General features: G+C 37.2%; 1 protein-coding gene across 4 annotated transcripts in view; it reads right to left on the bottom strand.

Moving 5' to 3' along the window:
- LOC149550602 (AMP deaminase-like) overlaps positions 1-14,669 on the bottom strand; it is a 216,352-nt gene that overhangs the window by 39,431 nt on the left and 162,252 nt on the right. For 2 of the 4 annotated variants that reach the window (XM_089793594.1, XM_089793592.1), the window contains exons 10-12: positions 8,715-8,776; positions 8,361-8,474; positions 7,035-7,070 (exon numbers count right to left, since the gene is read on the bottom strand). In XM_089793594.1, the coding sequence (XP_089649720.1) occupies positions 7,035-7,070; positions 8,361-8,474; positions 8,715-8,776 (212 nt within the window). The remainder of the gene's footprint in view (positions 1-7,034; positions 7,071-8,360; positions 8,475-8,714; positions 8,777-14,669) is intronic. The other 2 variants (XM_089793595.1, XM_089793593.1) reach the window with 1 other exon arrangement.

Genomic DNA, 14,669 nt, shown 5'->3' with positions numbered 1-14,669 from the left:
CTAGCCCAATCAAATCTTCTTTTTCCTTTTTCAATCTCATCAATAAAAAAGTACATCCAGTTTTCGAATTACATACCTTGAGCTAGGCCCATGATCTGGCTGAGAAGCACAATGAGATCTCCATATTTTGATTTGAAGTTTACCACTGCGAGCCTCAATGATCTGGTGACTCCCTTCTTTCCTTTGTGTAGCCAATCCTATTTTAGATGCATGAAATAAGCCCCCTAGTTATCTTGAAATGACTTGGCAGCTTGGTCCATCATTACTACTATCATACTTTTGTACTAAGGGATGTTAAATGCTTCTTTGATCACCTTTCTGCAGATGTTGGCCAATACTCTCTTCCCATCGTCAAAAATGATGGATTTACTAACCAAATCAAACCTGGATGCACATTCTATAACCAATTTTGGACAAGGCAAGGTAGGAGGGAAAGCCATTGCGTGTACAAATCCACTTTTGTAAATCTTCTTTGCCATGGAGGATTGTCCTTCCTTTAGTCTGTCCTTTACCTGTATCATGTTCACCATACCGTTATTAGTATCAATAATTCACCTCATTTTTTAGAAGGTGGTTTTGGGCATCATTTGATTTATTTTCAGATCTGATCCTTTGGCATCAAGTCCAACCTTCATAAGGCAGCAAAATCCATCACATTTGAGCACCTTCATTCAGGGCAATTTGCATGTGCATGTTACGGTTTTATTGGTGGCAACTTCTAGGGCATTTTGGACAGAATTTGGATAGTGTTTTGAACGTCTAATTTACATCATTTATAACAAATTTGAGGGACTGATTTGACAAGTTTTATTGCAGCACTTCATGCCCTAGTTGGGTCATAATCAAACTCTAACAATTTTTATTGACATCTTTTACTACTGGCAACTTTTTTGAAGGATATTGAAGGCAGATTTGAGGACATTGTTTTGTGCCCTAGATCAAGTATTTCAATGACAATTTCCAGAATTTGATCAAGTCTGATTTGGACAACATAAGGGCAGATTTTCACACATTTTGGTGCCCTAGACTAGGAGTTTTAATAAGCATTTTCAGTATTTGCATAAGGTGGACAGAATTCCAAGGTCTTATTTCACTTGCCATGACTTCACATTCTTGCTTGGAGGACTAAATTTTCACATGCCGAACAAATTTCTAAAGGTGTTCTTGTTGGTAGAAGGATAAACTTAATTCCATGTTTGGAGGCCGCTCTAAGGGCAAGGTTGTCTCTCTCTTGTTCTTGATGGGTTTTGTTCCTCTTCCCTTGCTTGTAATTTTCATCCACCACTTCATCATCCCATCTATAGGTTGAAGATTGGAGATATAAGTGTAGATTCCATGATAGGACATTTGGCTAGACAGAAATAAACTAGACCACCCTAGGAATGAAGTTGGAAGATATAAGTATAGTCCATCCAAAGATAACAAAGAAGCAAAAATAAGTGGTAGTGCCACCCCTAGGTTGAAGATTGGAGATTGATAAGTGTAGTGATTGGACTTGGCAAGATAGAAATAAATTAGAATCCATCGATAGAAAGAAGCTTGAAGATCGATAAGGGTAGTCCATATCACTTAGAACAAAAGGGTAGAATAAGTGTTTAAGATAGTAGATGTTAGTGCAAGCAAGAACCCTAAGGAAACAAATACTAAGAAAGACAAAGAGGACATGATATCAAAGACTGCCTTCTTCTCGAAATTAAAGTCAAGTCTATGACAACAGTGGCCCTATAAACATGATACAGTTGAAAGACAAACGATGGATCAGGCTACCAAGTTCCACTAGGATAATCAATATGCCGACTTCACTCTCCTAAAATAGAACTGGGTACATGAAGGCAAGAAGGGAGTCACCAAGGCGTCAAGGTTCACCCGATCAAACTTCAAATCAAAGTATGGCAACCTCATTGTGCTGCTCAACTGAGTCATGGGTGGCCCACAAGGTATGCAATTCAAGAATTGGATGTATTACTTTATTGATGAAATTGTAAATGGAAAGGGAAAATTTGATTGGGCTAGAATTATAAGTGAAAATCTAGAATTACAACTTAGGGTAGTGCAAAACTAGAAGCAACTCCACATGGGGTCCTGTCCCTTCTATTTGATTGCAAGCAAGCAATGGTTGAAGTGCAAGCTTTGGTGAAGAATGAAATCGGGTGAAGGGCGAATTTGATTGAAGATTGAGATTCAAGAAGCCCCGCAATTTCAAGAAAGAGCGGATTAGTAGAAGAGATTTGAAAATATTTGAGGCTAGGCAAGGCTTGGCTATTCGTACAAGCTCGCTTGGTTGGATTCAAATGCGAAGGTGGGAAGACCAGGAAGATTAAGGAAAGCAAGGATAATGGGGGAGGTTAAGTTCGATTTCAAGGTAGTGGCCAAGAGCAAGGCTCTCAAGTTGCAAAGAAGTTCACATCCAGGGAAGCAATTGAGGCCAAGGCAAGATTACCCAAAGTGCATGAAGATCTCATCCTTTCAGGGTCAGGACATCAAGTACAAGCAAGTTCGAGTGGTGATTAAAAAGTTTCTAAGGACAAGCTCAAGCATCCAAGGCTTGAACTTATCTCAAGGATTGAATAAATTTATAAGGTTGATGAGGTGGCACTTTAATTAGCATGCAATCAAAACATGCCAAGTGTCCTATGTTCTCATTGGTTGACAAATTATTGTAATTTTCTCATTGGCCCACAAAGTTGGTGTCCTCATGTAATTGGTTGAATAATGGTAACCCTAATTAGGGTTTGTAAGATATAATCTTGGCCCTTGATTTTGCCTCTTAATCTCGGCCATTCATTGTAATTTTGAGCCTCTATATAAGGCCATTTTGCTCTCATTTGTAAAGGAGTTATGTTGGAGAATTATTGTCAAAATACTATCAAAATTGTTCTCTATTCATTGTTGTGGCTTGCACAGTGGATATACATGATCATTTTGGTGTATTGCATGGTTCTTCTCATCTCTCAAATTAAAAGTAGGATTTCATTTCATGTTGCAAGAGTAAGAAGTAGATGGCTAATTGTATGGTGATGTTAGTGAATGTTTGATAGGGACCTATATACTAGGTCACTAGCATCCTAGTGGCTTTTTAAGAAGCCTTGTGTGGTAATCTAGTTCAATCACTCCTAAGTTCTACTCGCATATCATCTTTCTGCTTGTACTTCAAGTTGGGTTGGAAGATAGGTGTTAGTGTGAAAATCCTAAGAGTATCCTTTAGAATCATCGCACCAATGGAGGTAGCATCGCTGGCAAGCTTTCATTTGGTTAGATCCCCGTCCATTTCCTAATTTCTCCATCCATAGGAGTAGTAGAGCAATAAGCATTTAGTGGTAGGAGTAGTTGAAAGTGAAAGTGATCAAGGAGAAAAAAACAAGTCAAACAAGAGAAGTACCACCAAGTTATCTTCGAATGAATACCGTAAGCCCGCCTACGTGATTACTAGCAAATCACATCGATATATTGAGTTAGTATCCACAGGTGTAAGGAACATTGGAGTTATTCTCATGTCCTCATGAGTATTAACTTTTCAAAAGAGGGATTGAGTATTTGATATTCCCTATCAAGTATTCAATCGCTATATGTTATGTAGTGGTACAAAAACTAACATCAACAATAGATTGACTAAAGTTGCTCATTTCATACCAGGAAACTTAACTGATGGAGTACCAGAAATCGCTCATAAATTCATAAAGGAGATTTTTAGGCTACGTGGAATACCAAAGAAAATTATCTCAAACAGGAATGATAGGATAACCTCCAAATTCTAGCAAAAAAATTTTTTGGCATTAGGCACTAAGCTAAATATTAGTTCAACATATCATCCCAAGACCGATGGACAAACAAAAAGAGTAAACCAGATTTTAGAGGATCTTTTAAGAGTTTACTACATGGATCAGCAATACCAGTGCGAAATGTATCTACCTTTGGTAGAATTTTCTTATAATAACTCCTATCAATCCACCATCAAAATGGCTCCCTTTGAAGCTCTTTATGGTTGCAAATGTATAACTCGGGTAACCTGGAACAGGGTAGAGGACAGAATAATTGTTGGACCTGAAATGCTCAAAGAAATGGAAGTTCAAATATTACAAATTCGTCGACATTTGAAAGAAGCTAATGATAGACAAAAAAGTTATGCGGATGCAAAAAGAACACCTAGAGAATTCTTAGTGGGAGAAAAGGTGCTACTAAAAGTAAAACCTCAAAAGAGTATCATCAAGTTTGGTAAGAATGCCAAGTTGGCCCTGTTGTCAGTAAAAATTTTAGTGTAGCCGACGGGTAGAATAGTATCCGAACGGGCGTGTGACACTTGAGTCACCCCTTCGGAAAGGTATATGTACATATCCGAGATGGACTTTGGAATCATCATTGTGATCATTGTAGTCATTGTATTCGGATTATAATTAGCAATTGCATATATGAACAAAGTATTTGTTCTGCGTTGAATCGTGTTACACGTGTTAAGCTTTTACCCTGTACGATAAACAGGCCCCAAGGTATGTGGGACCCTTTGAAATATTAGAAATTATGAACCCAGTAGCCTACAGAATTGCCCTACCACCAGCTCTTGCAAGGATGCATAACGTCTTCCATATGTCATACCTTAAGAAATACATCACTCATCATGATCATATAATTGATTGAAACCTAATGTAGGTACGAGAAGTTAGAACCAGGGGTGGTGGAAATAGAACCACTTAGAATACTCAAGGTGCGTAAGCTACGCATACAAAATCAAGATGTGACTCAATGCAAGGTCCAATCGGATCAACATACGGAAGATAATGCTACTTGGGAAGATTACAACGAAATTTTCCAAAAATACTCCCATCTTTTCTCCAGAGCTAGAGCTTGAACTTTTACCCTTCTGTTCTTTATTTCTATAATAATTTGGAGAAATATTGTTTTTAAATTTTGTGGTAACATTCATCGAGGACGATGAAAACATAAGGGGAAGGGTATGTTACATCCCAAATTTTGACCTAATTTAAATCTATTATAGTCGTTGAATGAAATGGATTTTCTTCATGGTCATGTGAAAGAGGTAGTTAAATATAGTCGTTGTATTCTATGAAAAAGTTTGTCTATCTATTTACTGATGATGGTCGTTATCCATTATTTGTCATATGATGATGTAAGCAGTAGCTTGGTTTTGAAATTATGGCTAATAATTAAATTCCTTGCTAAAATCTATATTAAAATGTTATTTTGGATTTATTATGGAACTTGTTATTATTGTGGAAAATGTTGCATGGGTGATTGCAAGAGAAGATCAAAGGGAGAAGCATTGCTTAACGGAATCAACGAAATGGAGAACTAATTTAGTCTAATTATCGGGTCAACAGGCATGACCTTTAACTATCTTAGTAAGGACCTAGCGACTTGAACATCAGGATACAATCGATGGACACACATGAGCTATTAAATAAACATTTAAAATATTAGTTATTTTTAATTATAAATAATGCGTACCTCAAATGGCTTTTGATTGACTTTTCCACCACATCATTATAATGTATATTTATGTACGTGCACATAGATATAGAAATAAAGGTGACACCATAATATTATTTCTGTACAAGATTCTATCTAATACGTACATTTAATTACATGTACAAAAAAATAAAATAATCTTCCAAATAAAGCATGTATTTAAATATACATAATAATAGATACGACCTTGGATAAAATATATAATATGATACTATCTTATAAATACATCTACATGCAAGTAGTTAAATATACTGTAAATTACCCTTGATTTATAACCTTCAAAACCTTTTCCATATTTATTCAATTTCTTACTAGAAACCAAAATGTACACTTGGCATATTATATTGGCCTTCAAGAAGCCAAATCATTTATTTATGAGTTACGGCTTCTTGGAAGCCATGAAGTTTATCAAATACCTTTTTGAATATTTGGAAGCCGTGCAAAACCAAATATATATTTTTTTTTTACAAATTGTATCCTTCTTCACAATTTTATTTTTTATAACTTTTGGCCACGTTTTTCCCTCTCTTTACCTCTATTCGAAGTCGAGATTGTTATTCACTCCGAGATTGCGCTCAGGATATCTCACGAGCAGGGACTGGTTGATAGCGTCCAGCAAAAGCTCAACCTTCTCAAAAGATAATCAAGTTATGTGGTTGGCATACCATTTCCGATTGAAACATTGTATTCTTTTCTATATTACTGTGCGTGTATTTACAGCAGTAAGGGTTCTTTCCATAGGATGTTGTACATCATCATTACTATCTATTATTGAATAGTTCCTTAGAGAGTCTGAACTTTTCAAACCAAGTCAAGTATTAAGTATATCACCTGATAATCTCCAGGTCTGAAAGTGCAGACCGCACTTGATCTTCTAAACCTAAATATCTACATATGGCTTTATGTATATGCTCCTATCTTCATCTGCTGAGGCAGTGACTTTCCATAAAGTTTTTTGATATTAAACATAAATCTAACACAATGTATTAGTCATTAATTAATGTTCAATTAACTTGCAAATCGCCGGTTTAGTAAGAAGTCATATAAGCCGTCTTAGGAAAGAGACATGCCCTTTGAGGGTCACGTCTTTTAGTCAACATATTTAGAGGGATAGTATTGCAGTTTTGAAGGACACACAATTACAATTCAGTCTGCTCCTTCAAGCAACAATATCCAGCACATATATATTGTAGAGATACTTCCATTTCAGATCAGAACAGAGGTTGATCATTCCTCCTTCAATTAGAGTTTGAGAAGTTCATTGTTTACCACATAAGGATTATTGATAAGTCTGATTAAAAGCACAGAATTAGCAGAATTTTTTACATAAAGAACATTGATCATGATATATTTTACATCTCTATTTTACTGATTTACATCTCTATTTTACTACTGTATAGTAAAATCGAATGATGTTCTTTTGCAAGCCTTAAGTTTATTTTCCTCAAGTGATATAAGCTGTGATGTATTGAAATATGAAACATTATGACATCAACTGTGGAATGAATAGAATGAGTTGGTTAAACTTTGTTAATTAAACACCTGGGACTCACCAGGCTGAATGGCCATAGAAGAGGTGAGAAAGAAATCTGCAAGTAACATGGAAGCAAAATTAGATGTGACATAACAAACACATAAATATTTTTTAAAAAGGGGAAATCATTTAATAGCTCATGCATGTTTATGTTTATTGTTTTCTTCTGTTGTCAAGTCGAGCGGTGGTGATCAGCTAATTAAACCCATCCAAAAACCTTGGCCAAGGTCAATAAAGGCATGTTTGCCAACTTAAAATCACATGATGTCGGTAGTGCCAATTATTCAGATAGGTCTGCCCATAACTAAGTGGACATTCCAAACACTGGAAATGCTTGGATGGCTGGACTAGTAGTACCCCAAGCCCAATTCCGGCGTAGGGAGGACTTTTCTTTCAAAAGATTTTGTGGGGATGAAAATGGTCCACAGTTGGGAGGTTAAGCCTAAGTCAATGCTTCTTCTCTTACCGAAAGCTGAGGCTTGCACAACTAATTAAAGACTCACCAGTTACTTCTTGTATGTTCCTCTTTCTCTTTCATGTTATACATTTACTTTACTTGTATGCAAGGAAAGATGGTTAATCGTTATTTCAGTTATCTCAGTTGATCGTTATTACAGTTATTTCAGTTGATTGTTACTACAATTATTTCAGTTAATCATTATTTCAGTTATTTCAGTTGTTTTATTATCTCAGTTAATCGTTAGTAGTTAAATCAGTTAATGTCTCATTAAAAGGATTCAAGATATTTTGTTTCGATAGTTAGTTGAGGAAAACTCTTTCATTCCTATGTGAAACCAGATATTAGTTCTCCTTTATTTTGTTATGAAAATCCATTAGTTACAGTGGTATTTTTAATAAACGTGATCAAAATGCAGTCAATCAGAGTGCAAATAATTTACAATATCCAGGAGAGGAAAATGTCTAAGTGGAAAACTTTCTTGAAATTATTTGGAAAAAAAAAGTGAGCTTCTAAAATAAAAAAGCTGTATGCCCAAGTGCTATTAGCATCCGTATAACTTTGAAGCACCCCTAGCTGAACGGGTCCATCCCAAATACAACGGCATAGCCCAATTTTATTGATAAATATTAGTTATTTTTTAGGGGCCTCTATCAGCAGATATGTACACTATAGAGAATTAAGGCCCTCCTTCAAATGATAAGTATGTCCAGCACTGAAGTTCTCCCAGTGTTTAATTTGGACATGCAAAAAGGACTCCAAAAACTCAATTCATTATTATTGGGGCAACCATCATGCACAAAACTAAGAGTTTAGTAGCCCATCATGCCCAAAACTAAGAGTCTAATTGACAGGATAGAATGGCATTTGAAAACCTTATTAACAAACCTGAATCAGCCAAACAACATTTTCACTGTACAAATCATTGTTGACTATCCAGCTTGCCATTTGGTCCCACTCACTTTGTTTTCTTCCATAGATTGATATTCTGTACTCTGCCATCTGCCACAACAAAAGCAGGAACAAAGTAAGCCATTAAATGCATTGTGATAATGACTGCCATAAGAAGACAATAGGAAAAAAAATCATATGAAATGCATCCCTCAATATAATTGCAGTATAAATGTTTGAGATTCTGCCAAACTGTGAAACACAAATTACACTAAATGCTCTCATATTTTGTAAACAAATTGCAATCGGCAATTACTGAAGTCCCCAGACTCTGTGAATTAGAACACTAACCTGGTATTTACTTGCAGCAAGATCTGAAAAAACTTGCTTTGTAAGCTCTGCGAGAAAACGGCCTGAAATTCATGCAGTAAAGACAGGAATAGTCAAATAGAAATCTCAAATAATTCTAGTAGACTAGCATAAATAGAATGTATTTAGGTCCCTATGACTCAGATAGACTATTCTGATTTTTCAGTCACTCCAGAAATTATTTGTGGTGTGACCTGCAGTGCAATCATAATATGGTGCAGACATCACTATGGCATACTCTGGTAGAAAAACTCTTTACAGATGACAGCATCAATAGCATAGCTAATGCCCTACACAATGGGATCCTTAAGGTACATCAGGAATTGCAAACCTAGAGTCACATTAATACATCAGTCTTTTGGGAAAACATGGGAATATGTTCAGAAAATTAAAGCATTGATGAAACAAAAATTGAAAGCGCCTTTTGAAAGAATGTGAATTTCAAATAGAATTTCCCAACTGCTAGTATTTTACACATAGGTATTGTTGGGTCCTAAAATCTCTGCTCAAACTTTTGGACAGACTAATCCACTTACACACAAAGGAAATGTTAATCTTCAAGGTGATTAGACCAGCCTATCAACAAATAATGAGTGTTATCAAGCCAAATGTCAAGAGTGGATAATCTCTCCTTCACTCTGGACTCAACATGACCTAATAGGGTGTTTCTCGAGGGGATATTGAACATGATTTAATCACATAAAAAGGCTTGTCCTTAAGCACACTTGCAATAGTATCCAATGTACGCATGGCTCCTAAAGCTATCACAAAACCAACAACCAGCCTCCTATAACGTCAATTAAGCTGATCAAAACATCATTGGAAAATTACAAGCTATGGGTTTATAGAAAATGATTCTCTTAAGGTCAAATCCTTTCACACCCATTGTATCACTAGTTAAAATGCATACAAACAAAAATATGCTCCTAGACAACTAGAGAATGACTTTGTTCATCTTATGATGCATAGAGCGTTGAACACTTCTACGACTAATGCCCTTATATTGGGATACAATTACAAACAACCAAAAGACGCAACAATAGAAAATATGATAACAATTGAACATGCTTAAATAATCCCTCTCCGAGCTTATAAAAACCATATGCAATACTGAAAAGACCATTACAAATAACATTTGCAATGCATAAAAGTGTTGGATGCTTATTAAATCAACATTTCAGTCTAACCAACAAATGTGGCGCAATAAAACCCTAAGCTAAGAACTTGTAACACTTCATTGCTTGGAAGCTTTCCTAAAAGCTACAACTAGCCAAAGAGATAATTATAAATATCTACTATAAAAAGTATCAATAGCTATCTCTTCATGATTTGTAAACTAAACTATTTTAACAACTAGAGATGCAAAGATTGAAACCCTAAATCTTTCAGCATTTGGATTGTATGTGCCCTTGAGATAAATGATGTTTCTAGGCCAAAAAAAAACTTTTGATGTAATTGCAATGTCGAATCCAATCAATAATGGAAAGCTAGGTCGTGCAAGAAGATAGCTAAGGATGAACAATGCAAAACACGAGAGTTTCAAAGTTTCGAGGATCAAGGGTTAGGGATAACTTAGAGACCATACCACTTGTCAATGTTTAGGGACCAAGGGTACAACATACCTCATGCCAAAAGCAAGCAAATAAAGTTATCTTCACATCACCAGCTTCAAAAAACATATCTAGTTCTTAAAGCATTCCATGTATCTTCGTGTTATGCCTTATATCTTGTTATTGTAGTATGTGTTAATCCAATTTACCGTAACTAGTAAACATTTGGCGTTGTTGTCAGGGAATGAAGGCAATAAAGGGTAAGGACGAGTATGTCAAATATTGGATCTCGGAGTTACACCTAGATCGTACAATAGCGGCAGACAAAGAGAAGAGCTAACGCCAGGAAAGAAGCAAGATTACAATGCCACAGTATGCAAGGGATGTAGAAGCAACACAGATCTCAAATTACCACTATACGTGAGTACCTGAGAATACACTGGGAAAGAAAAGGGTTGCAACCATACACAAGGAAGAAAACTAAAATTGTACTTGGATCTTCAATTGTACTTGGAGGGAGAAAGCCAAGCCCTAGCCATTTTCCCTCTCTCGTCTGCACAAACACACAAATTAAAAAATGGTTATGGACAAACGACTTTGCAGAACAAAACTGTAGAGGCAAGCAAGTGGGTCAAGTTCGAGCAACACCATGTCAAAGATTACCCAAGTACTACCTTTAGGAGTGAAATTTGTAGGGCAGATAGACACAGGGAAAAAGAAGGCATGACCAAAAGTACCCATGCTTGCAACATCTAATGTAACTCCGCAGAACATACAATCTGAAGGGTTGAATGGCTTAGAGTATCGGAAGTGGTGGCAAGAAACTCCAGACGACAATCTGGTGAAGGGCAGAGCACAAGGCGAGCACAAGTAGAATGGGCAATAAAAATATCAGTTTTCTACATTAAAGATTTTGAGTGTTCCTTAATGATAATGATAGATACCTATAACAAGCATTTGAAAACAAGCTGATTCTCCTATCTAGACCATGTTGTAGAAATCTCCTTCAAAAAGCAAGATTTTACCAGAGTATTTGACATACCAGGATATGCGGAAGGGGGCAAAAAGATTGATTTAAAAGCAAAGAAAGTGAAATAGGGTGTGATGGAGCGATTCATAACCATGGTGTGCAAAGACCTATCTAATGTAGAAAAACAAGCATTGACATAGACTTTTAGAGGAAGAGAGCTGAAGAAATTAGACAGTAGAGAGGGACCATGGTGTTGCATTATGGACTTGGTGAAGAGCAGACTTACAGGGACGAGTTGTGCTTCAAATATCTCATTTCCCTAGGTGGCATTAATGAGCGGGTTATGACAGGAAGGGTATATGATTGGCGACGCTACTTTTAGATCGAATGTATGAATATATGACATTGCAGAACAAGAAATTCTATATGTCGCACAATGTATTGGACTGTTTCTGGATGCTACAGTGAGACTAATCCTAGTTGATAGGCTTGAGATCACGCCAGGACCTTTAGCTCCAAGAGAACCTCCCATTATTCAATGGTGTCATTTGGACACACCAGGTGGACAAAAGGCCATGGCAAGGAAGCGACACAGGACGGGAACATGTACAGTGGCAAACAGAAGACCTCATCCAAGAGTGCTAGTGACACAGATGAGGGCAACAACAATACAAATGGAGGATGAGGAGGTTGAGGTAATCACAACGATGCCACTATTGTTCCCACGACCTCTTCTCTCCAGGACTGCTTATTTGACTACCACTATGGGTATGCATAGTCCTACTTTCGGATAGATTAGGCAACCTATCAACATGACTCTCGCTGTTGTATTAGCGAAGAGAGCACCCACAGTGATTCCTAAGCTAGTAGCCATTCCTAAGGCAGTAGTTATACCTTAGACCAGTCTTGTACTAGAGACAGAGTCTCATACCTTGCCAACTAGGGCTTTGTCAGAGGATAAGATGGAGGTACTAGAGCAAAAGCAGACACACAATAGCCAAGAGATGCCAAAGGTTTGATTTGATGTGATTGGGTAAGATGCTGCCATAATAGATGTTGCATTGCTAGTCAACCTAACTAGGGAGGGTATTGGCTAGGCAAGTACAACATAGGATCTGCATGCTTATTTGAGCCATAGGTTCAACAGAACACCATCAGCACAAGCATCTAGCATTATCTTGCCTATGAGGGAGCTCTCTGAGATTGAGGCCAAGGAACTTTTTCGATCTCCTTCAGTTCTTCCAAATGGAGAGAGCCATCCTACCCTTATGGATAAGCGACCACCTCCAGTAGATAGTGCTCAAAGGATGTTGGAGGCAATAGGCATGGTGATGGGCATGCAGGAGCAGCCTGCATCAGGGTCATCCAAGGACATAGGAGAGGATGTGGAGGCCTACTTAGCAAATGTAGTGCCTTGAGGTTGTTAGGTGGTGATCTTTGCTTAGACATGAACACTCAAGGAGGTAGTTCGGGAGTTGGAGCATGTTTTCTGGTTTATGAGAGTAGGTTGTCGTACTACATTAACCACATGCTTTGAGGCATGAGGATGGCTTGACATAGAGACTCCCGAGATGAGATACGATTGGATTGTTGGAGAGCCGGTAATGGAAAGCCAAGTGTAGACCCTTACTCATGACATAGTGTAGGTGTATCGACACACCTATAATTCTCTGCAACAAAGTGAGGCAGATCAGGTGGCAGCAGAGAGAACTCAAGAGAAGACAAGTACCTGATTAGTTCCAGTAGAAGGGAACTTGGCTACACAATACTCAGGCCGGGAGTCAAAGCGAGCAGCGCTCATGACTCAGCTTGAGGTAGTAAAGCAGGAGAAAGAACCAGAGAGGACAACATTCCTATCTAGCTTGACATGATGAAGCAAGAGACGAGTCTGAAGCAAAAGAGGCAGAGCTTGGGAACATTGCTGAGATGATGAAAACAACACTAGAGATTCAAATACAAGTTGAAGAGGATTTGAAGAAGACGACTGAGTAGGTCCACGAGTTGCGGGCACAATTACAGACTTTAACATCAACACCTCCAAGGATGCACTGTCCTTCCTCCTAGACTATGTTTGATCTATTTTACATAATAGCATTGTCTCCATTTTTGTATGTCGTCTAGAGACGACTTTCTTTTTTGGGGGGATGATGTTGTCGGCAAAAGTGTGTTATGCCATCGAGATTATTAAAAAATGAGTTAGGGGTGTGTGTTAGTAACCAAAGGGCATTTCGTTATTATGCAACAATTGAGTCACACCTCTTCGAGATCTATATGTACACTGTCCAGTGGGTAAGAGGATTGATGCAGTATTAGTCATTGCTATCTATCTTGCCTGTGGGCGTATGATGTACTTGAAGCAATGAAGTGTTAATGAAATACATATCGGGTTCCTAAAGCATTCCATGTATCTTCATGTTATGCCTTATATCTTTTAATTGTAGTATGTGTTAATCCAGTTTACCCTAAACAGTAAACAATTGAGAGTTGCATATTGGTGATACTAAAGAATTCAAACTAGTAGGCATGTAAATAAAGATAAATTCAAATTCAAATTCAAATTCAAAAACTCAAATTTAGTATAGGCATAGCGGATAGAAAAAGCAACTTGTAAATGTTTAAACAACAAAGACAACGATCTAAATGGCCCTTCCTCTGTGCTACCCACAAGGGTTGCTTTGCCTCCATGGTCAAAATTGGCCTTCTCTTCATTTAGAATAGGAGCAAGTCTTAGATTAGTTGTTGATTGGCTCCAAGCAAATTGTTTCTATTTGCTACTTACGTACTCATGCGGGGAGAGTTATTTGTTCAGTTTAAGGCCTCATAGTTTCTAGTTCTTCTATATTACCTCACAATCAAATTTTGACACTCCTTATGCTTCAAGTCTTTGATAATCAAGGCTGCAAACTCAACTTCAAGATTGTGATGACATGTGTTTACAAGAGCCCTTCAGAGACTAAATCAAAGGCAACATGCAATTTCATCTCCAAATCTGCATGACGCTTTGAATACACATGGGCAAGCCATTTTTTGCAAAGCAAAGCAACAAGAAAAAATAACAACTCCACCAAGCAACAAAGACAAGATATTGTGATTCCCACTGATAATCTAAACCTGGTTCCCGAGACAATAAAAGAGTTGCAATGCAAGTTGTACACCAAACAGGCCAATTGTATGCCAAAACAAATACAAAGATCTATAACAGATTAGGCCTGCTTCACCCACTTTAATACCATATCATTGGAATAAAAGCCAATACTTTCTCATTTATATGTCAATAGAAAATTCAAATATATAGGCTATGTGCTTCAAAATAGCACTTATGCAGTCAACAATCTAACCAAATGTTAGTAAATAGATTTGTCCATTCATGTTGATTATGAAAATGACTCAATAAGCCCAAAATGAAAGACAACTAGC

The sequence above is a fragment of the Cupressus sempervirens genome, chromosome 7 (genome assembly GCF_028749045.1).
Source record: "Cupressus sempervirens isolate cs-2001-9-10 chromosome 7, ASM2874904v1, whole genome shotgun sequence".
NCBI lineage: Eukaryota > Viridiplantae > Streptophyta > Pinopsida > Cupressales > Cupressaceae > Cupressus > Cupressus sempervirens.
This window is presented reverse-complemented; position numbering and strand designations above follow the sequence as displayed.